We start from the raw sequence: 24,908 nt of genomic DNA, 5'->3' as shown, positions 1-24,908 counted from the left end.
AGATAATAAGGAAAACAAGGAGGAGTCACCTACCAGTCAGGACAGTCCCTAAGGTGCCCTGAGCTGAGGTGACCCCTGCCTTTAGAAATCCTCCATCTTAGTTTTGGAGGATTCACCCAATAGGATTAGGGATGTGCCCCCTCCCCTCAGGGAGGAGGCACAAAGAGGGTGTATCCACCCTCCAGGACAGTAGCCATTGGCTACTGCCCCTAGACCTAAACACCCCCCTAAATTTAGTATTTAGGGGCACCCCAGAACCCAGGAAATCAGATTCCTGCAACCTGAAACAAGAAGAAGGACTGCTGAACTACATGCCCTGCAGTCTCCTGACTCGAAAACCTGCAACCACTACGCATCCAACAGGGTTCCAGCGAACTCTGAAGCCTGAGAGGACTGCCCTGAACCCCAGGACCAAGAAACTCCCGTGAGCAGCGGCTCTGCCCAACAATCTGCAACAAACTTGAATTTTTTCTACAACTTTTAAGACCTCACTCTTTCCGCCGGAAGCATGAGACTTCACACTCTGCACCCGACGCCTCCGGCTCGAGAGCCAGAGAACCAACACCACAGGGAGGACTCCCCGGCAACTGCGACCCTGTGAGTAGCCCGAGACGACCCCTGGACCCCCACAGCGACGCCTGCAGAGAGAATCTAGAGGCTCCCCCTGACCCCGACTGCCTGTAACAAGGGACCAGACGCTTGGACCAAGCACTGCACCCCCAGGACCTGAAGGAACCGAACCTCAGTGCAGGAATGATCCCCAGGCGACCCTCTGCCTAGCCCAGGTGGTGGCTGGCCCGAGAAGCCCCCCTGTGCCCTGCCTGCACTGCTAGAATGACCCCCAGTTCCCTCCATTGAAACCAATACAAAACCCGACGCCTGCTTTGCACACTGCACCCGGCCGCCCCTGTGCCGCTGAGGGTGTGTTTTGTGTGCCTACTTGTGCCCCCCCCCCCCCCCCAGTGCTCTACAAACCTCCCCTCGAGGACGCAAGTACTTACCTGCTGGCAGACTGGAACCGGAGAACCCCTGTTCTCCACAGGCGCCTAGGTATTTTGGGCACCTCTTTGACCTCTGCACCTGACCAGCCCTGAGCTGCTGGTGTGTTAACTTTGGGGTTGCCCTGAACCCCCAACGGTAGGCTGCCTATACCCAGGAACTGAGACTTGTAAGTGTCTTACTTACCTCATAATGTAACCAATACTTACCTCCCCCAGGAACTGTTGATTTTTGCACTGTCTCTACTTTTAAAATAGCTTATTGCCATTTTAACAAAAACTGTATGTTATTGCTCTAATTCAAAGTTCCTAACTTACCTATGTGGAGTACCTTGCAATTTATGTATTTACTTCAAATCTTGAACTTGTGGTTCTAGCAATAAATTAAGAAAATAAATGTTTCTATATAAAAACTACTGGACTGGAGTTAAGTCTTTGAGTGTGTGTTCCTCATTCATTGCCTGTGTGTGTACAACAAATGCTTAACACTACCCTCTGATAAGCCTACTGCTCGACCACACTACCACAAAATAGAGCATTAGAATTATCTAATTTTGACACTATCAACCTCTAAGGGGAACCCTTGGACTCTGTGTGCACACTATCTCTCACTTTGAGATAGTATATACAGAGACAGCTTCCTAGAGGAAGCAATTGCGAATTGTTTGTTATATATTATTGTAATCAGTTCTTGTCTCTGGTGCTTCTGTGGAGTGCACTTTACGTTTGTAATTTGTATATGGGTATTGTTCTGTATATGGTTTATGTCCTGTCTTATGTGTTTTTAACAGCCCTGAAGAAGTCCCTTTGTTTTGGGGACAAAACATGTTGGTTGTGTCCTTTTATCTACCTCAATATGTCAAGCAAGAAATAGAGAATGAAAATCTTGAATTCATCTGCTCTGTGATACCTTTTGCTCATACATTGTGAATTTAAGTAACTCTGATCTTTTTTACTTCTGGGTCACAGAGTCCCCTTACAATTATGATCAATTTGGGTAAGGACTGCCTTTGAGTGCTTCGCCCTTTGATTATGATATAGTGAATGAGTGGGATTAAGAGTGTGTTTGTAGCATGTTTTATGCTGCTATCCAAGGCATACCGTAGATAATTCTTGGCTTAGGGGGCATCCAGGGTAACTTGCTGTTGCTGGCATACTGGAGGTAATTATTGGCATAAGGGAGAACGCCAGTTGAAAAACGAAGGCTCTGACATACTGTAATTCTTGGCAATCGGGTGACATCTATGGTAAAATGTTGATGCTAGCATACTACAGGTAATACTTTGCTATCATGGTATCCTTGAGGTGGGAGGTCTGGAGGGGGAAAGTTACCTATGAGAAACTGTTGGCTCGGACATAGTGGAGATAATTTTTGACATATGGGTCAAGAGCACCATACTGATAATTACATTTAACATGTGGGCAGTGCTGTAGCATGCAGGGGCCCTGTGAAGGAGCAGCAGGTCAAGGTAGCATCCAGGCAGAGCGATGATACTGAAAATAACTTAGATCATCAGCCTGGTAACACAAAACGCACAATGCTGCCTGCTATGTGGCAAGGATAGGCAAATCTTGATCAGTAGTCCTGCCAGTGGGGTGGGGCAAGAATCCTATTTCTCAGAAAAAAGGGCCAGCCACCACAGGCACAAATTAAGCAGTGAATGGATGCATCAAATGAGACAAATTCATATAATAATACATACTTGTGGAAAAGACAAGTTCCAACAGGATTCGTCCATGCCCCATCACGCTTTTCTGCTTCAGTTGCAAATCCAAAGGAAACAATCGGGCCAGTGTCATCATCTATATCACCATATGAAACAACTTCAATCTCCCAGTAAAAGGATGGAGCCTATGATAAAGCATATGAGAAAACTTTACAGAGGAACATATATCAACACTGTCTGAAAATGAAGAGAGAACTCATTAATTCATATTCATGAACTAGTTATGAATAATAATAATAACACACTTTGGAGGGGGTGAAACTTACATTCAGTCACAAAACAAACCCTTAACCACTGAGATCATCCACAACATTCAATAATTCTGGAGGAACATTCAAGACTGCCTATCACAATTACACATCACTGAAAACGAGAGACTTGAAGAACATGTTACTTCCTGTGGCAATGCCATTTCTAGTAAAGGCTATCTAACAACATATTTTTCACCTTTCTTACAGGTGCCAGACTGAATCAGGAGAATTTTTATAGCAATTCGCTTGCACTTTGGTAGGTGGTATTGTGCGGCTCCAGGTTTTTATCCCTCCTGCCCTGGATGTGACGTCAGGCCACTATTTATGCGCCACCTGTGCAAGCTGAAGACAGGTTCTTTTTGATCTCTGTCTGCGATGTTGGAGCCCACAGAAATCAGACTATGCCAGAGGAGCTCTTTTTGATATACTGTAAGAGTCCATTCCAAACCAGGGTGGGTTGGTAGGGAATATGCAATTAGAGTTTCAACCAGAAAAAGACTAAACAAAGGTAACTTGCCTTTCTGATAGATGCTTCTAACTGCAGATTGCTTACATTGTGAACAGATACCAAAGCAGTACCACCCTAGATAGTGGTCTGTGGAATGGCTCAGTCTAGTAAATCCTGCAAGACAGATAGTGCAAAATGACCGTCCCACTGGACCTGCCCATCCAGACAGTGAAATCTCATGAATGTGAGGATGGACATCAAGGTAGCAGCCTGGCAGATGTCCGAGACTGGCACTGGCATAGCTGATCTTAATATTGAAGACAAACCAACATGATATGGCTCTCTTTTGCACCACTTTGAATGAATGAATAAATGAAGTCATATATTGAGTGCACAACTACTCCAAAGGAGTGTCTCAGTGCTACTTGGCAAAGATCAACAGGCTCCTTACAACAAATTCAAAGCACAGATGTATTTTCTGTTCTTTCTTGAAATGAGTGTTGTAGGAAGCTTGCTCTCTATATGGTGTACTAAAGAGAAGTACACCATGCAGAGTCCAGTGGATCCCCAATTGGCTTGCAGATGCAAACCTAGATAGGACTAATGCTCTATTTTGTGGTAGTGTGGGCGAGCAGTTAGGCTTATCAGAGGGTAATGCTAAGCATTTGTTGTAATCAGAGGCAATAAATGAGACACAATCTGTCTGTCATAAAAACGATATTCGATTTTAGCAAATCATAAAAGCACAAATAAAAATACAAAATCTACTCAAAATAATAAACATAAAAATAATCTTAAATAAATCATCAATTACCAGTCAAAAGAAGAACAATGTTAATAATAATTCATAAAATGTTGTTCTCTGCAACATCCCACATACTTAATCTCACAAGTACAAATTACAATTAGCCTTCAACCATAACGTTTTCTAATGAAAAGCGCCCCTCTAATAAAATTAAGAACTGCAAGACAAACTTCCAGGGACTCCAGTAAATGCAGGAGTCTCAAGCCATCTTAGAACGAACATGGCCATGCCAATTTCAATAACGGAAACAGAAAGGACCGCCTTAGGGAATGATAAAGTGAACAAACAAAAAAGAAAAGTCAACGAACAGTCGATTGACTAGAAAAAGATTGTCCACCCAACCCCCTTGAGTGGGAAATGCCACTAAAAAGTGCTCAGTACCTAAGTGAAAACTAGTCAAATTAAATCTGTGCTGAGGGATAGAAATAAATAACTAAAATTGCGGCACTGGCACGGGGGACAGTCTCGCTAGAATCAGATGAAAAAGATGACCAAGGAGAAGATCACTGGCGAACAGCCAGTGACCTTTCCACATATGTCGCTTTTAGAAGCGGCTTCACACACAGACAAATATGAGCTGTATTCTCAAAGAATTCCCTGTAGCATAATTTGCCAAGGGCACGGTTGACATATCCTAACCATGGGATCTTCTCATAGTTAGACAAGGACAAACACTCAGAAATAATTTGTCTGGAAAATTCTAGTTCAACTGAGGACCATATTTTGACCCATAACAACAGAGGGGCAACAAGTTTTCCAGGTAATTTAGAACCACCTCTGAGCGACAAAAAAACGTAGGGAACCCTTGTGGAACCATCAACAGTCTTCTAAGAAAAGCATTCTCTGTAACCTGGAGCTTTGAACAGTCACTATATCCCCATACGTTGTTCACATAGGATGCGACAGACAAACATTTTGCTTTACACGGAGTCAGGAGCCCTCTAACAGGTTTCTGGCCAAGTTTAGATGCAGATGCGAAATGTAGGGAGCTGGCTCTCTATATACTATATCAAAGTGAGCTATAGTGTGCAAAGAGTCCAGGGGTAACCCAGAGGCTTGACCGAGGGCAAGGTAGATAATACTAATGCTCTCTTTGTGACATTCTGGTCGAGCAGTTAGGCTTATCAGAGGGTAGTGCAAAGCATTTGTTGTACACACACAGAAAATAGAAGAAGCACACACTCAATGACTTAACTCCAGACCAATGGTTTTTATATTGTAAAAATATATTTTCTTACATTTTAGAACCACAAGATTCTGCAGATAAGTACCTTGTTTTGAGTATGAGTTCTTACTTGGTGTGACTTTGTCAAATGTACTCTTGTCACACAAAAAGATGCTTCAATAACAAAAAAAAAAAAGAAAATAACTCATTGATTGTGTGTATGTTAGGGTTTTAATTTGGATCAATAAATGTACCATTTTTTTCCTATTAAGGCTCCACATGGATTTCATTGTATATCCATGTGTTATTTATATTATTTTGATTGCTTCCTAAAGGGACCATTGTTACTTTGTAAAAAAACAAAAAAAAACTTTATTCCCCGGTCTCTAGTTATCCGTGGGTTTCCCTTAAGTTTTACAAATGTCTTTAGGGGACATAGCACACAAGCTGTATGCCATGTCATATTTTCAATTTTGTAAGCACCTTTTCACGAGGCCTGCAATGGCAGTCTGCATAAGGTTGGTGCTGGGTCTCCCAGAGTGGCACAAGTTGTGTTGCAGATCTGAGTGGCCCTCTTCAGTACCCATGCCCTAGGTAGCAGGGGTACCATTTACTAGGGACTCAGAGGGGGCTGAAGGGCCTGGTCACTTGAGGATCAAGTAAACATGTGTCTGGTTTTAGGAAAGGGACACTGTTAACCCGGTTAGCAGGAACCCAGTGCACTTCAGACAAAGTTGCATCTAAAAAGCAAGCAAAAAAATGGGCGGGAAGCTTCAAAGGCCTGGCTGCCTTTGCAGTGTGACACAGGTCTATCCAAATGGTGGCAAAGACCAACGCCCCTGTCCTGACCCCACTTTTGGCAGCAAAACAGGCAGAGAAATTAGGTGGATTAGGAGGTGTGCCCACTTCCTGCCAGTCCCACTCTAAGGTGGACGAGCTGAAGTGGAAACCACTTTTTAAATTCCTCCATCTTGGTTTGGAAGGAATGCCACTAAGGTCAGGGTTATGCCCACTTCCCAGGGGAAGTGGTCATAGAAAGGGTGTAGTCACCCTAAAAGTGGGCAACCCATTGCTTCCACCTGGCACTCCCTGTAACGCCCCTAAATTGAGTATTAGGTGGTAACCCTGAACCCTAGAACTCAGATCCTGGCGACCTAGGAAGAAAAGGTCAAAGAAGAAACACACCTGCAGAAGGGGAGAAGCAGCAGCAACTGTCCTGGTACCAACCCAGCCGGCCTGTCTGCACTCCTCGACGGACTCTGCACCAAAAGACGTCTTGTCCTGCAGCTGAACCTCCAGAAATCTGGGAGGACTGCCTGAGTTCAAACGAGACTCAAGTCTCCCGTGAGCAGCGAACCTGCTCCCCAACCAAGTCTACAAAAAGGACTCTGCAGCCTCTGGACCCACAAAGACCCGACACCCGAAGACACCACTGCACCTGCAGTTACTGACCCGAGTGGCACTGGACCTCCACAGTGCCACCAAGGTCCCCTACCTGACCAGAGTCCAAGTCCATTGTGGTTTCACCTCTCCTGGATTCTCTGACATCGCCTGCAGACTCTGCACGCAGGCCCCCTCTCCCACAGCCCCTGTGGTGGAAAAAAACAGACACCTAAAGCAGCCACTGTACCTGTCGCCGCCAGCCCGAGCTGAAGTGGGCTCTTGGTGTCAATAAAGTCCCTGGAGCTCTCTTGAGCTTGAGTACACTGGGGTTTCACCCCTCCTGGACCTTCCTCCCCCCCCGATGCCTGCAGCATCAGACCACAGGACGTCCCCCCAAACCGCCAGTGTTCCTGGACCAGGAAACCCGATGCCATTGGACAACCCTGCATCCGTCACCCTGTTTGCTGAATGTCTTTTTCTTCCATAGGTTAACACAGAATAATTCTAAAATTTCACTGTTGATTTTTGCAACTAAAAATATTTATGCTTGAAAAAGCACTTACCTTATAACGAAGTTCTTGGGTTTAAAATATATATAAAATTGGTCTTGGATTTATTCTTTGAGGGCGTGTCTCATTTATTGCCTCGGCGAATACAACAAATGTTTAGCATTACTCTCTGATAAGCCTAACTGCTCGCACACACTACCACAAAATAGAGCATTAGTGAAAGAAGCTGGCTCTGTATATACTATATCAAAATGAGATAGTGTACACAGAGTCCAGGGGTTCCCCAGAGGCTTGACAGAGGCAATCATAGATAATACTAATGGTCTATTTGTGGTAGTGTGGTTGAGCAGTTAGGCTTATCAAAGGGTAGTGTTAAGCATTTGTTGTACACACACAAGCAATAAGTGAAACCACATACTCAATGACTTAACTCCAGATCAATAGGTTTTTATATAGAAAAATATTCTTTCTTAATGTATTTCTAGAACCACAAGTTTCATTTAGCACAGGTAAGTACATTAAATGAAAGGTACTTTGTATAGTAATACTTAGAACTTTGAATAGAATGAACCATGTACACAGTTTTCTTTGAAATGGCAAAAAGCTATTTTAAAAGTGGACACTGCAATTTTCAACAGTTCCTGGGTGAGGAAAGTAAAGTACAGTTTTTGAGGTGAGTAACAAACTTACGGGTTCAGTCTCGGGGCATAGGTAGCCCACTGTTGGGAGTTCAAGATAACCCCAAACACCCAGCACCAGCAACACAGGTCTGGTTAGGTGCAGAAGCCTAACAGGAGCCAAAATAACGGGGGGCCTGTGGGGACATGGGGTACTCCGGTTCCGGTCTGCTTGCAGGTAAGTACCCGTGTTGTTGGAGGGCAGACCAGGGGGGTTTAGAGGAGCAATGGGAGGGCCCCAAGTAGGCACCAAACACGCACCCCCAGCAGCTCTGGGGCGGCAAGGTGCAAACAGGGAGTTGGGTTCCCTATGGAACTCCATGGCTAGACCCGGGGGTCCCTTAGGTGCTGCAAGCAAGGCATGGGGGGCTTCTCGAGCAAGCCAACGAGGGAGGAGGGCCGCCTGCTGGGCGCTTCTACTTCGGTGGTTGGTTTCTCTCGAGTCTGGGGGCTGTGGGTACAGTGCTTCTCCAGGCGTCCCGGGCAGTCGTGGTCAGGGGGATCCTCGGGATTCCCTCAACAGACTTCGTCATGGAGGGGTGGACACTTGGTCGGAATCACCTGGGAGTCCTCTCTGGCTGACTGGTTCCTATGGACACAGGGTAGGGGCGTAGGCTGCAGAGTATTTTGGACTCGTGTTTCTGGAGTGAGGTGGGAGTCCCTTTAAAGATGGTTGCTTTTTCTTCTTGTTGGACAGGTTCGCTGTCGACGGGCATTTCTTGGTCCTCGTTGATACAGGGAGTCCCATGGAGGCTTTTCAGGGGTCGCTGGTCCTGTAGAACGTGTTGCTTCTCCTTTTGCAGCTTTTTGAAGCAGAAGACGGGCTGGTAGGGCTGGGGCCGAGTCAAGTCTCCTCTTCTCTGCAGGATTTTCAGGTCAGCACTCCTTCTTTCTTGAGGTCGTCAGGAATCTGACTAGCTTGGTCCTGGGAGCCCTTAAATACAAGATTTAGGGGCGTTGTAGGGGCCAGAGGGCAGTAGCCAATGGCTACTGTCCCTGAGGGTGGCTACTCCCTCCTTGTGTCCACTCCCTTTGGGGAGCGGGCCACATTCCTATCCCTATTGGTCCCTGTCCTCAAGAACAAGATGGAGGATTCTGCAAGGAGGGGGTCACTTCAGCTCTGGAAACCTTTGGGCTGCCATTGCAGCTTGTGTGTGCTGGTGGGGAGAAAAAGATTAAGTCGACATGGTATCCCTCCCAGGGTGCCATGCCCACCAATCACCGCCTGTGGCATAAGTAAGTCACCCCTCTAGCAGGGTGAACTATGCCACAGGTGAGGGAATAGCTACACAAGCACTATGCCCCTACAGTGTCATCAGCTCCATAATGGCTTCCCTGAATACTGGGGGTTTGGTATCACACTTCTCAGCAAAACAAACCTACACTGATGCCAGTGTTGGATTTATTGGAAAATGCACTTAGTGGGCATCTTAGAGATGCGCCCTGCATGTTAGCCAAACTGCTAGTTCAGGACTGACCAATCTGTGCCAGCCTGTCACTTCCAGACCAGTTTCTGACCATATGGGTTGAGAGCCTTTGTGCTCTCCGTGGCCAAGAGCAAAGCCTGCACTAGGTGGAGGTGCTTCACACCTCCCCCCTGCAGGAACTGTAACACCTGGCGATGAGCCTCAAAGGCTCAGGTCTCTTGTTATAGTGCCCCAGGGCACTCCAGCAAGTGGATGTGCCCACTCCCTGGACAAAGTCCCACTTTTGGCAGCAAGTCCGGCGGGATAATTAGGGAAAACAAGGAGGAGTGACTACCTCAGGTATCCAGAGCTGAGGGTTCCCCACCCCACCTCCTTGCAAAATCCTCCATCTTAGTTTGGAAGACAAGGACCAGTAGTGTTAGGTCTGTGTCCCCCTACCCAAAGGGAGTGGACCCAGGAAGGGTGTACCCACTCTAAGGAACAGTATCTATTGGCTGCTGCCCTCTGACCCCTGTGACACCCTTAAATCCAGGATTTAAGGGCTCCCCTGAACCTAGCTCATCAGATTACTGGTAAACCTCACAAGAAAAAAAGAAGGACTGCTAAGCTGATCCCCCAGCAGAGAAGACTAAAACCGCAAACTGACTTGGCCCCAGCCCTATTGGCCTGACTCCATCATCTAAAGTCCTGCTAAAAGAAGGCAATGCATCCTGCAGGACCAGCGACCTCTGAAAAGCCTCCAGAGGACTCCCTGCACCTTAAAGGACCCAGACCTACGATGGAGAGTGCCCTATCCAAGAAGGAACTCCATTCAAGGAGTCCAGAGCCTTCCCGGATCTGCAAGTCCTGTCCACTCTGCACCTGCCACCCACGACCCGTGTCCAAGTGGCCCAACCAAAAAGAGCTGGTCCCTAGGCCATTCTGAGCAAGTGCCCACCCTGGGTTGTACACCACGACGCCGCCTGCAGCCTAAATCCGGAGGACCCCCCGTCTGCTTCAGAAATGGAAGAAGATTACCAATGCCAAAAGGTACTCCTGCACCCGCAGCTCCCTGGCCTTGGGAAATCCGACCCATACTCCCAGGAATACAGGATTGAGCCATAGAATTTGAACACATTTTCAAGGGCCTCTAAAGAAGGAATGTGAACATTGTTGTAGTACACTTAGAGATGTGGGCGTGTCTGTATCCACTTTGAGAATGTTCAGCGCATCACTGACATATTTGCCAAATAATGTTTCATCAAAGGGCATATTTAGAATCCTATTTTGCTCTTCCGGTCCGAAGATGCTTGTTTTAGCCAATTATGCTTTCTAAGAATTGCTGCCCCTACCAGCTGTTGGAATCCTAAATTTGTCCCGTCCATCACAGAGTCTACAAGTGCTGCAGATGCTTTCCCACCCACCTGTTATATGGACATTACTGAGATGTCTAACCACATTTGGCACTCATATCTATCTAGTGTGGTCATTGTATTAGTAGCTCTAATTGAAAATGCAGCCTTTGAAGACACCCTCTTCCCGAAGGCATCCGTTCTGCAAACTTCTATATTTATGGTCCAGGACAAGGTATTCTGGGGTTTCTGGACCTCTTTTGGGCTGTTTGTGTGACAAATAAAACCAGCCTCCAGGTTTCTTACATGACAGATTGGTGTGTTGTCTGACTATGTTTCTTGACAATTCTATGTACCTCTAGTGCCATAATGGCTAGTCTGCATTTACTTTCTGCCTATTTGCAACAGATTGTCCACTATATGAATTGGCCTGACCAGTCTTCTGGATGGTTCCCGGACATGAAATAAAAAAAATCAGTTTCTTTGGTAGTCACTGGGAGGTTTAGTTATTTTGATGTCTATTTCACCTGAATATGGAATCTTGAGATGTCATCCAGTGGAGAGTTTACATAGTTTCTGTGAGTGAGGGATGGGAGGATCTTTGTGGGAGGTTCCGCTATAGGAAGAATGTAGTCGTACTAATCATCACCTTTTGCCCTTAAAGGCTCTAGGAGTTTTCTTCTACATCCAAGCATTTGGCACCACTGAATGCATCTACTTGTATTGTTGTAGTGGAATATCTGTGAAACAGGACAGGCAGATGTTGGCTTAGCTGGTATGATAGGCTCAAATGCAGCAGATGCATCAAGGTCCTGCATGTGTGCGTCTGGTCCCTGTGATTCCTGCTGTACTGAAGGCTGGCTCTGAGGAGCAGTCGATGGTTGCTGACTTGGTTCCATAGGAATACAGGTACAGTTTATCTCATATGGCTGAGGTTTTTGATAAGTTCAACTGGTATGTACGTCATGGGTCTTTCACAGTTTCTCCATATTCTGTTTCTTAAGAATTTTACAGTATGCAAATGCTTCAACTCAGACATAATCCCAGTATTTGGAATAGTTAGGGTAAAAAGGTGATTGGCGATTGTCAAATTCCCTTTGCAAATGGACTGTAGGCTGCTCCATAAGGGTCATTAGGATTTTAATCTTATTATTCTGTCTTGGTCTCTAGTATTTGTGATGGTGGCAATAGAGGTATTTTGCTGGGCCAAGTATGCTTCGGAAATATATATAATAGTACAAATCATGTCTATGCTGAACTTTTCACCGACAGAGAAAGAGTCATGGGTCTGATGTCAACAAGTCCAACAACGGTACCACTGACTGTGCTTCCTCTGGAAGCATGGGCTTCAATGTAATAGGCAGAGGCTTTTAATAAAGCAATCTTTGATGTTTCCATCAATGTGTCAGTTTTCAACAGGGTTCTCACTAGCACCGAGGTGTGGACAGAAGCCCTGAAGACTGTGACCACTGTTACCCATGTTTTCTACCTGGGAATATGTGTTGTTGATGGTGGTGACACTGACAGAGGTACTGTTAATGAAGTGAGAAACTTTTATTTCTTTATTTTAGGAAATGGTGACCGCAGCATAGTTGGTGATGCTTTCCTCTTCTTTTGCCCTTGTTTAGTTGTTGGACATGGTGATCTTGCAGACATGTCTAAAAGACGTTTGGAACTTGAGCTTGATTGCCTTCCAGATTTCTTTTTAGTTTTTTAGCCTTTTGCAGCCACCTTAAAGGATTCCTTCACGGTCATTGAGAATCTTAGCTGAAAATGTCCTACACATGTTGCAGTTCATTGGTACATGATCAGGTTGACGGAAATAAATGCATTTTTATGGGGACCATCATTTTCCCCACGAGTCATGCCTTGAACAGGCTCTCTTCATAAGATTCTAATAACAACTTTGCTTGTAGATATCAAGTCTTAAGCCCTGATCAAGACAATGGCTTTAAATTTTGATATTTGCATAAACTTCTGTAATCGCACAAACTGGAAATGAGTTTGCGTACATTATTGCTCCCCACACATGTAATTTTCTCCCCAAAATGTTGCTGGTCAAAAAAGTCCAAGCATACCCTAGGTAAATTTCCCATAATTACAAAACAATGGGAGAGGAAACTAGGAACAAGTGGCGACTACTTCACCAGGTGAACACTTCACTTCAAGGTGTCAGTACCTATTGCAACTGTAAGTACCGTACCTTGACTAACCCACAATCAGGGCCCAAGAGTCATCAACTATCAATATAGGAGTTTTTCCATTACAAAAGTCTAACACATTGCTCATTCCAGAGATCGTAGTGGAGACTTTCAGCACAAATTACTTAAGGATAGGGAAGAAGCCAAATTTCTCAAGAAAAACCTGATTAATCTATCATTAGACAGAGATGGGCTCTAGGACTCCTTCTCCACACAATGTGTGGTAGAATTGTGAGGCAAAAAGGCCTTTGGTGACAGCTAGGGGCACTCATCTCATTGGTCATTCGGGCATATGCCAAAGAGGTGAACATGGTATTAAAGTGGCAATGTTTAGCATCTTTTAGACTGATAATCATTTGAACTGCTGTTTTAAAGTTACCAAGAGACTCCCACCTTGATGACAGGAAATAATTCAAGCATGTGTATCTATGAAAGATCCAATACTGGAGAACTTATCTATATGACAAATATGCACCAGTGACTTACAACTGACCACTTGCACATATTGCATAATAATTAATAGAAACTCGTGCCACCATTGTTACACTACTGGGAAAGCTTTTATGTCAAAGTAAAACAGTTTAGTTTGAGACTCCACATTTCTGGAGATCTTTTACCTGTATGGGAACTGCAGATGTTGCATAGATAAATGTACCTCTTGGCAATCCACCACCGGCACTAGGGTCAGCCAAAAATGTTACTGATGTCAGATGGGATGAAAACATGCAGGCTCTCACTGGCGGGAACACTCGAGATGGGCTCCATGTAATCTGTTTTGGCTACAGAAGAAATTAAAATCAACCACATAAACAACAAGAAAATTATGTTACTTTCCAATTCAGTACAAAAAATAGACCCAATCTAGCTACAAACATCAGATAACAGAGTTCTTGAAATAATTTCTGTTCACGAGGAACAAAAATGTTGTAATTAGAAAAGGACAAGAAGAACGAGTTACTTACCTTCGGTAACGACTTTTCTGGTGGATACATTAGCTACCTGTGGATTCCTCACCTCATGAATACTCCCATGGCGCCAGCATTCTACGGAAATCTTCTTACTAGTCTCTGCACGTCGACGAGGACGTCACTGTCTCGCACGCGACGCCGTCTGACGTCATACAGGCAATAAGAGGTCCTCGACGACGTGCGGACGTCAGTTCCCTTTTTTCCGTGCATTCGAAACGGTTATCTTCGAGGGAGCAACTGTTACTCTTGCGGTTACAGTGTATATCTTGCTGCGTACTCTTTCTCTGTGGAAATAATGTCGCAGAGAAAGTCTGGATTTAAGCCTTGTCGTGAGTGTGGAGGCAAGATGTCGGTGACGGATCCTCATTCCGATTGCCTTTGGTGTTTGAGCTCCGACCACGACGTCTCGACTTGTGATTCGTGTCAGCACATGAATCCGAAGGCCATTAAAGAACGCGAGGCGAAGCTGTTTATGGCCAAGTCAAAGGAGAAGCATCACAAGAAAAAGTCTTCTCCAAGACATCGGCGTCATCGAGACTCCCGGCGCCGTAGAGAATCTCGGCGTCATTCAAGGGAGGCTCGTTCCAGGTCTCCGGATCGGCGCCGGAGGACATGGGAGGTCAGCCCCACGGTGACGCCGCATCCTTCGACGCCGTTGCTCTCTCCGACTTCTCCAACTTCGCCTGGACAGGCGTCGGTGATTGAGGTATTGGAGCCTCAGGTGTTTTCTCCGGCGCAGACGCCGAGGCCGGCGTCGCCTCCGAGTCAGGCACCCCAGTATCCGGCTTTTCCCACCCCTGGAGCCGATAGTTCCGCATTCTTGAATGCGATGTATGCCATCTTCCAACAGATGGCTCCAGGGGGTGCTCCGGCTGGGCCTTTGGCCTTTTCTTTGGGTGATCCTGCGCCTCTTCGGCCGGCACCCTTTATGCCCTTTCTCCCGTTTGGGAACGTGGGCTCGGCGCCAGTGTCGGCGCCGGTGGCCGCTCCGATGGCTTCGGAGGGATTGGCCCCAGGGATTTCCATCCCGTCGACGTCGAGATTTCGGCCTGTGACTCCGGTGGGTCCATCCGTTTCATCTGCTCTTCAGTCGGCGCCGAAGTTACCTGTGCGAGACAGTGACGTCCTCGTCGACGTGCAGAGACTAGTAAGAAGATTTCCGTAGAATGCTGGCGCCATGGGAGTATTCATGAGGTGAGGAATCCACAGGTAGTTGTATCCATCAGAATGATCGTTTTGGAACATAGCCAAGACTACAGGATAGTTTACAAGGTTTTAACACTGACTACATTTAGAGTAACAACATGAAATTCAAACATTTAACTGATATGTTATTTTTTGTGTCCATTAACTGGAACATTCTACTAACAAACCAATGACTTGAGAAACAAAAACCACAGATATTGAGCAGATGTTCAACTATTGCACATACTACTACATTTTCATACCATATTACCTAAGCATACATGAGGGGTGTGTAGAATGAAATATGGACATTGAAGGAAACCACACTGCTTGATTTGGAAAACCCCTGGAAATGTCCAAGACATATCAGAGAGGAGACTGCCATCAAAGGCACTGTACCAAGATCTTTAAAGCTCCACAACACAACTAAAATGGAGGGAGGCATACAGTGCTGCAAATCAGCTGAAGAGAATAAAGGGAGACATTATGAAATCTGATCTACAAAGCATTCAGGAAAATGGGGTTTTAAAGAGTATATAAGTGCCCTTACACCCTTTCAGGAGGGTGAGGAGTACCGCTTCTTTCAAACTGGCAAGCCATGGTTAGTAGTATAGCGGAGACTGTAACATGACAGAGATCAAGGTTAACAGTATAGGGGAAAGGAGGGCGTGGCCAAGTGCCGCCCAAGATGGCCAACATGTAAAAGAGGTCCGCGCTATGATGCACTAAAATCCCCCAAATCCTGTCTTAAATCCGCATCATCTGGGCGGAAAGTAAGCCTGTGAGTGAGAGGAGTGAAGCGGTGACGCTGGGAGGCGTGACTAATGCTGAATTTCTCCGGGTCGTGGCTCTGAGATACTGCTCCCGCCGGCGCTGGATGAGGAAGCGCAGCTGAGTACGGGGCCAGCCCGCGGAGCGCTAGCGAGGCCCGACTGTGATTCGGAGTGGAGGTGGCCGGCGGGGGCGGCGCGGGAAGAAGGGGCTCCTGGTTGGGGCCCCTGGAAGCGGATCGGAGTGGCAGATCGGAGAAGCTGGGGGGGTGATGTGGTGAGGTATTGACCTCCCCCCGGGCCCCGAGTGCGGCACAGAGGTGATGAGGGACCCGCCAGGGCCTCAGAGAGTGGTGCGGATCGGACCAACAGGTGGGACAGACAGGCAGAGGTGCGGACCAGAGGGCCTGCATGAAAGTGACCTCACAGGAGTGGTGTCTGCGGACTGGTGGGGAGGGTCCTGTCCCTCCACCCCGCGTGCTCATTCCCTCTGTGGGCTGAACCGACGGTGTGAAGAGGAGAACATGTCTCACTGAATCGCTGGCTGGTGGTTTGGCTGTCACCCCCCATCCGAAGCCTGAATTGTGTGGTGAGTTTGAGATCTGAGGCCTGGTGGGGGCCTGAGGCTGGCTGACGGGCCAAATTTAGCATGGTGAGGACCAAAGGCCGGCACACGCAGCAGACCAATAAGATGGACAATTACGCGGGGGCCGCGGTAGGCGTTGGAGAGATGCGTGACCGGGGGTCGGAGATAGTCCCCTCGCGGGAACCCCTCTTGAGCGAGATTATGGCCGCCATTCATGATCTGAAAGGTTCCGTGGAGCCACGACTTGACACTGTGGCGATAGATGTGGGCCTCCTACGGGCTGACCTTCAAAAAGTCTCCGACAAAGTTTCGACCACGGAAACGCATATAGCATGTCTACAATCCACATCTAGGGCAATGGAGGATCAGGTGCAGTTCCTTACGGCGGATCACAAAAGCTTGAGGGTGCGCCTGGAGGACCAGGAAGGGCGAGCGCAGAGGAATAATGTAAGGATAGTGGGGGTACCGGAAGGTGCCGAGGGCCCAGGCACCGAGCTCTTTGTAGAAACCCTGATCACCTGTGCCCCAAAAGACTGTCATCGTTTTTTGCGGTGGAATGGGCACATAGGGCTCTGTTTGGGCACCACTTTGACCTCTGCACCTGACCGGCCCTGAGCTGCTGGTGTGGTAACTTTGGGGTTGCCCTGAACCCCCAACGGTGGGCTACCTTGGACCCAACTTTGAACCCTGTAAGTGCTTTACTTACCTGTGAACCTAACAAATACTTACCTCCCCCAGGAACTGTTGATTTTTGCAGTGTCCAATTTTAAAATAGCTTATTGCCATTTTTGCCAAAACTGTACATGCTATTGTGATAATTCAAAGTTCCTAAGATACCTGAGTGAAATACCTTTCATTTAAAGTGTTGTTTGTAAATCTTGAACCTGTGGTTCTTAAAATAAACTAAGAAAATATATTTTTCTATATAAAAACCTATTGTCCTGGAATTGTCTTTGAGTGTGTGCTCCTCATTTATTGCCTGTGTGTGTGTACAACAAATGCTTAACACTACCCTCTGATAAGCCTACTGCTCGACCACACTACTACAAAATAGAGCATTAGAATGATCTCTTTTTGCCACTATCTTACCTCTAAGGGGAACCCTTGGACTCTGTGCATGCTATTTCTTACTTTGAAATAGTACATACAGAGCCAACTTCCTACAATGGTTAAGACGCAACGGATGATGTATCATGTGATGCTCTGGGGGATTGCTTTGACCTAACTACAGACATACTAAAGGCGAGAAGTCAGTAGTTTACGTTTTGGGCGACAGGCGCTCTGCAGGTTGGTGGGGGGGGGGGGGGGCAGTTCAGAGCCTGCTGTGGGGGTTGCAGGGTGGGGGGAGTTTTCATAAGAGGATGGTATTTTCTACTTTGCAGTTCAACCAAGTTCGTGAGCCATTGCACTGCATAGCGACACCAGGAGACGTTGTTAAGAGGAGGGAGGACACAGGTGGTGAGACAGAGAGGGTGAACACTACATGGCAGGCTTAAAGGCGGGAGACCTCAGGGTCATGACATGGAATGTTAATGGGCTGGGTAGTCGTGTTAAACGAATTATAGTCCTCCAGTACTTACATAGACACAGTCCTGACATTGTTTTATTACAGGAAACACACCTAAAAGGTAACTTCTACAGGGCACTAGACAGGTTTGGGTACAAACTGATAGCTCACGTGGGCTACACAGCCGGGTCACGCGGAGTGGGCATACTTCTTAAAAAATGTATACCATTCACTGGAACACGCACCTGGTGGGATGTCCTCTGACAATAAGTAGCAGTCTCGGGGACTTGGGAGGGACATACTCTTAACATATACTCAGTTCATGCTCCGCCACGACTTCAGGGGCCCACCTTGACAGACCTGGGAGCACTGTTACTTGACCTCCCGGAGGGTTTGCTGGTCCTGGGGGGTGACCTCACTTGGTCTGGTGGATGTGTGGAGAGAGGAGAATCCAGGACAGAGGCAATTGACCTTTTCCTCAGCCCCACATGGTGGATCGGCAAGACTTGATTATTTACTGACTAGCAGGGCACATGGAGGCAGGTTCCGGGGGGCTGTGCATTACCCGAGGGAGATTTCCAACCATTCCCCGGTCACAGTGTTGGGCTCCACACCGACATGCTCGTAACCACCCCGGTTGGATCCTTGGTATCTACGGGATAAATCCTTTGTGGATGGGATACGAGAAGGGGCGGCCTGGTATTTTGAGGAGAACGAAGGGTCGGTGGACTCCCCTGCCATACTATGGGAGGCCTTTAAGACGGTCCTTAGGGGTCAGACACAGGCCATGATTGGAGGGAGGAGAAAAGAACAACACGTGCAGATCACGGAATTGGAGTGCGAAATAGCCACCTTGGAGGTCTGTTCCCAGTCCGGGGATGGGACAGGAGGGGAGCTCATGCACCAGTTACGTCTAAAACAATACAATCTACGCGCTCTGGCCGAGCGACTAGCCAGGGCTTATGCCCTGGTATCGCAATGCCGTTTATATGATGTCGGGGACAAGGTGGGCAAGTTCCTGGCCTGGCTAGACAAATGCGACCAGGAGCGTTCCTGAGTTTGGAATATACGGAACAAGGAAGGAATTAACTGTGAATCGAATGAGTCGATAGTGGAGGCGGTTTCTACCTATTACGAGGAAGTTTATACCTCGTTGTCTCGAATGACAGGGGAGGACTGCTTGGACCTTCTGCTGGACATTCAGATGCCGACACTCTTGGAGTCTGAAAGACAGGATTTGGAGGCCGACCTCACAGAGGACGAGGTCACAGATGCGCTGAAGGGGCTGCAGTCAGGTAAGGCGGCGGGACCAAATGGATTCCCGGCGAGCTTTTTAAGTGCCTGGGAAGCACAGTGCCGAAGCATATGTTGACCATGTTTGAAGAAGCAAGGGAGGTGGGACAGCTGCCGCTGAATCAGCGGATGGCAACGGTAGACGTGATTTCAAAGAAGGGAAAGCCGCCGGAGAGCTGCGCCTCTTACAGGCTCATCTCTCTACTAAACACGGAGGTGAAAGTCATTGTAAAGATCCTGGCATCTAGGATAAGTCTAATTATTACCAAATTGGTGCATCCGGACCAATTGGGCTTCATGCCCTCCAGGTTCACACGCTTGAACTTGCGGAGGCTGTACGGTGTTCTGCAAATGACGAAGGACCTGGTGGGGAGCAGGCGGTGCTGCTGTCCTTGGATGCCCAGATGGCCTTCGATAGTCTGAAATGGCCCTATGTTTTTGCGCTGCTCCAAAGATTTGGGGTTGGCCCACGTTTCTTGTCATGGATTTGATTATTATATCAGGACCCAGTGGCATGAGTAAGAGCCAATGCGGCGTTGTCACGGCCCTTCTCCCTTAATAGGAGCACCCGTCAGGGGTATCCACTATCCCCTATCGTCTTTACGCTGGCACTCGAGCCGTTTGCGGCCTGGATACGGCAGGACCCATTGATCTAGGGTATAGACTCAGGCACAATTTGGGAGGAACGCATTTCTTTATATGCAGATGACGTCCTACTGTATGTGACTCGACCGGAGGGGTCCATTGACTGGATAATGCAAATTTTTGATACCTTTGGGGATAAGTGGGAGAAGTCACTAATGTTCCCACTGATCGGTGTCCCGCCTGCTTTGCCCTCGGGTTGTGATGTGCCGGTCTGCGAAGCAGTTTTTAAATATCTTGGCATATATGTCACCAGGAACTGCAGGAATCTGCAGCCACAGCTGGACAGGCTCCGCGGGGACGTGGCTCACTGGAGGGCACTGCCCCGGACTTTGATGGGCCGAGCCGCACTCCTCAAGATGACGCTACCGCTCCTCTTGTATGTTTTTCAAAACACACCCTATGCGATACCCTCGGAGGTATTCAGGAGTATAGACTGTGAGATTAGGCACCTATTACGGGACGGTGGCTGCTCCCGGGTGGCGCTGGCGAAACTGAAGCTCAGGGTGTATAAGGGTGGGTTAGCCATTCCAGATCCCATTCGCTACTACTGGGCGACACAACTGGTTAACATTAATGACTGGGCATTTGCGGACCCAGGAGATCCGGCCTTCCGGGTTGACAAACAGATGATGGGGAGGGTGGGGGGTGGGGGGGGATATGAATCTGCCCTCTATACTAGAGGAAGTGTGCGGTCGCTGCCGACCCACACCGCAACGGTGGTGAGGGCCTGGCAGGAGGCTACGTGTTACTTGAGTTGGGGCTCTACTCTGACAGCGCGGAACCCCTGTGGTGCAGTGATTCGCTAAAAGATTTGAGGTCATTGGGTGGATTCTGTAAATGGTCATTGGTTAGGATTGAACATCTGGGGGGTATATGGAGGGACCAGGCGATTATTTTATTTGAGGACTTGCAGAAAAAATACGAAATGGCGGGAACGGAACAATTTTGGTACCTACAGGTGCGGCACGCCTTGGGTCAGTATGTTCCAAGAAACGAGCAACTGCCGGAAGCAGCTCCACTTGAAGATCGACTCATGGTGGAGCCACTCAAATCGAAGGCCATCTCCCTGGTGTATAAGAAACTACTGAACAACTCACCCGACCCGATGATATCCCTACGGGCAAAATGGGAGTCAGACTTGGGCACACTTCCTGATGAAGACTGGGAGGTGGCGAGACAGAGCCCAAGGGTGGTAGCAATTAAGGCACAACTTAGACTAATACAACTTAGGATCCTTCACAGGGCATATTATTCCAGGGTGGTACTGCATAAGATGGGGAGGACACAGAATACACAGTGCCTACGACGATGCAGGATGGAGGGCACCTTCCTACATATTTTATGGACTTGCCCCAGAATACAGACTTATTGGCAAGGGGTGGCTGGAGAGGCCTCTCGGGTTTTGGGCACAACAGTCCCGCTAGATCCTGGTCTACTGCTCTTAGACATGAAGGGGGAGGAACACTGGTCGAGTTGACAGGCCACATGGCTAGTAATCGCAGCTGTAATCGCCAAGCGCAACACAGCAAAGCTGTGGGGCACGGAGTCCCCGCCAACTATTCAGGAGTGGAGAGCAGACCTGGACTGGTGTCGCAGCGTGGAAAAAATAGTATATGAAAGTAGGGGGCATCCCGAAAAGTGGTGCAAAATCTGGGATGGGTGGGGGGCCTACAGGGGTAAGGACTGATCAAGTGGGTGCTCAACCTCAGGGGGACTTGGCAAGTGGGGGATTGCTCATTTACTGTCTGTTAACAGGAGGGTGTTTGTCTATACTGCTAAATGTGATATTACACTGTTTGCTCTCCCCACTCCAATTCACTCTTCAAAGAGGGGTTATTAATGGTCACATGTTTCAAGATGCAATGGCTGTTTTTTCGGTTCCTAAAAATAATTTGTTTTAAAAAAACAGTATGGGGTGACTAGCATTTGACACAAGTCAAGGTTACTAATGTAAAGGAGACTGACAGTTACTCATACTAGGGAAATTGTGCAAACAAGACTATTCAATGTCTTACAAACACTAACAAATACAATTACATAACTCTAAAGCCAAAATATATATTTTGTATTTCATATTTAAAATTATACATATTTATTAAATATTTAGCTTTTATTTAATCAAAAATAAATGTGCATATTAACGCTTAAATACTCAATACAATTAATAAATACAAATTATTATTATTATAAGTAACATTGTAACCAAACAATTCTCCAAATTATTAAACACATTTTTAAATATTTGGCATTTTCCTGTTACACAGTGGAACAATCTGTGGTGAAGCAATGTATAACATTGTAGCAATTTCTATTTTGCTGGTGGATATTCTTACCTGTCTTCTGTCAGTCTGCAGCGGAGGTGGGGGTGGGCGAGCACAGTCTCGATACAGCATTCGTAATCTTTCACACTGTACTTCTACTACAGATAGACGTTCACCTGTAATCAACACATTTGAAAATATTTGAATATCTGATCATTTTAAACTTATTTTTGTTTTATTTATGATGTTTTAATAATAACATCATAAAGTGACATAACAGATAACGTTACAGTCACCAATGACTGTCAAAGTTTCTTAGATTATAAAAAAGATACCATGTCATACATAACAATGTACTGAATCGGACATGATGCAACATCTGGCTCCAAATACAGTGGATACTACAGTTCATCTGGAGTGGAAAGTAAATAGGTTGATAAAGGACTTCATGTGTTTTATGGGGTGAAGGTTTTGGCAGCTCCTCATTGAACAGTTCTAATTGTGTTTTACAATACGTCATATTTTGTATCCATTTTTTCTTTTTGTCTTTATGGTGGGCGCAGCATGAACCTCCCAACATAGCTCTAATCTCCGCTTGCCTAAGAACAGTGCCACTGCCACAAATTAGCGAATTGTCGGCTGTAGACCCTTGACCCACCCCAGCAAGCATATCTTAGGCCTTACAATGTGCTTGTTTGAGAATCATAGACATTAATGCTGCCAACCCCTGAATTCAATATTTATATACAAGGTGTATGAAGCTGCCTCTGTATATACTATATCAAAATGAGATATATTGTGCACAGAGTCCAGGGGTTCTCCAGAGGCTTAACAGAGGGTAAAGTAGATAATACTAATGCTCTCGTTTGTGGTAGTGTGGTCGAGCAGTTAGGCTTATCAGAGGGCCAGAGGGTAGTGCAAAGCATTTGTTGAACACACACAGGCAATAAAGGGGAGCACACACTCAATAACTAACTCCAGGCCAGTGGTTTATATATAGCAAAAATATATTTTGTTACTTAATTTCTAGTAGCACAGGATTCACATGCAGGTAAGTACATGTGCAAGTAAGTATCCAACATATGTATCAATACCACTTTCTTTCAAATTGGCAAGTTATACGTTTTTTGAATAAATAGCAATAATCTCTTTTAAAAGTTGACACAGAGGACTTTTCAGAAACAGATCTAGGGGGGAAGAAAAATTAGTACTGTTTTGAGGTAAGTCCAAGACTTACAGCTTCAGTCTCCGGGGGTTAGGATGTAAACAGGTTGGCGGTTCAAGTTAACCCCAAACACCCACCACCAGTAGCACAGGGCTGGCAGAGTGAGGAGGTCAAAGGTGAGGTCGCTTTAACATGGGCTCCTATGGGGCTGGCAGGTAAGTACCCACGTCTTTGGGGGGCAGACTTGGGGGGGTTTAGAGGAGCACCAGAGGGGCCACAGGTCAGCACCAAGCACACACCCTCAGTGCCAAGGGGGCGGCCGGGTGAAGCCTCTGGTTACAGTGCCTCAGGGCACTCAAGCTAGTGGAGATGCCCGCCCCCGGACAAAGCCCTACTTTTGGCAGCAAGTCTGGTGGAAAAATTAGGGAAAACAGGGAGGAGTGACCACCCCAGCTAGGACCACCCCTAAGGTGTCCAGAGCTGAGGTGACCCCCACTCCCTGCAGAATTCTCCATCTTGGTTTGGAGGAAAGAGACCAATAGGATCAGGTTTGTGCCCCCCTCCCCAAAGGGAGTGGGCACAGGGAGGATGTAGCCACCCTCGGGGACAACAACCATTGGCTACTGCCCTCTGACCCCTAAAACGCCCCTAAATCTAGGATTTAAGGGCCTCACTGAACCCAGCTCACAAGATTCCTGGCGACCTACAAGAAGAAGGACTGCTAAGCTGAAACCCCCAGCAGAGAAGAAGGAAGATGACAACTGCTTTGGCCCCAGCCCTACCGGCCTGTCTCCTGCGTAAAAGAACCTGCAAATGACCAGCAATGTGTCCAGCGGGACCATTGACCTCTGCCAACTCCAGAGGACTGCCCTGCACCCAAAAGGACCAAGAACTCCAGAGGACAGCGTCTTGGTCTAAACAATTCTACAACCAAGGACTCCCACCTCAATCCGGATGCGCGAGTTTTGATGCCTGTGCACCTGACGCGCATGGGCAGTGTCCAAGTGGTCCATCCAGCAAGGGTCCCCAGGCGATTGCGAGCAAGTGCCCAACCTGGGTTGACCTCTCCATCCGTCAACGACGATGCCTGTAAAGGGAATCTCGAGGGCCCCCTGACTGCGAAGCTCCGGATGAAGATAGCGACGCCTAGAAACACACTGCACCTGCCGCCCCCAGGCCTTGGAGAGATCGAACCCCAGTGCCTCAATGTCCAGCAGGCCGCCCTCCTCCCTGTCCGATTGGTGGTGTGCCCCAGACACCCCCCTGGACCTCACCTGCAGCTTCTGCGTGACCCCCGGGGTATCCTCGTAGACCAGCACTGAAAACCAGATGCCCTGTTTGCCCCCTGCACCCGGCCACCCCTGTGCCGCTGAGGGTTTGTGTTTGGTGCTTACTTGTGGCCCCTTCAGTGCTCTTCTAAGCCCCCCTGGTCTGCCCTCCAAGCCGTGAGTACTTACCTGCAGGCAGGCCTGAATCCGAGTACCCCATCTCTATAGAAGCCTACGTTAAATTTGTTCAACTTTGACCTCTGCACCCGACCGGCCCCAGGCTGCTGGTGGTGGGTGTTTGGCGTTAACTTTAACCCCAACCGGTGGACTTCCTAAAA

The 24,908-nt window shown here is 47.3% G+C and overlaps 1 protein-coding gene across 5 annotated transcripts in view; it reads right to left on the bottom strand.

The window, feature by feature from the left end:
• HECTD4 (HECT domain E3 ubiquitin protein ligase 4) overlaps positions 1–24,908 on the bottom strand; it is a 1,724,100-nt gene that overhangs the window by 687,217 nt on the left and 1,011,975 nt on the right. For all 5 annotated transcript variants that reach the window (XR_011199486.1, XM_069214810.1, XM_069214812.1 and 2 more), the window contains exons 45-47: positions 22,210–22,313; positions 13,540–13,701; positions 2,702–2,850 (exon numbers count right to left, since the gene is read on the bottom strand). Coding sequence is in view for 4 of the 5 variants with exons in the window: in XM_069214810.1 (XP_069070911.1) it covers positions 2,702–2,850; positions 13,540–13,701; positions 22,210–22,313 (415 nt within the window). In the remaining variant the exon portion in view is untranslated. The remainder of the gene's footprint in view (positions 1–2,701; positions 2,851–13,539; positions 13,702–22,209; positions 22,314–24,908) is intronic.

Source organism: Pleurodeles waltl, chromosome 11 (assembly GCF_031143425.1).
Source record: "Pleurodeles waltl isolate 20211129_DDA chromosome 11, aPleWal1.hap1.20221129, whole genome shotgun sequence".
Taxonomy (NCBI): Eukaryota; Metazoa; Chordata; class Amphibia; order Caudata; family Salamandridae; genus Pleurodeles; species Pleurodeles waltl.
The sequence above is the reverse complement of the archived record's forward strand: the minus strand, read 5'-3'. Positions and strand labels throughout refer to the sequence as shown.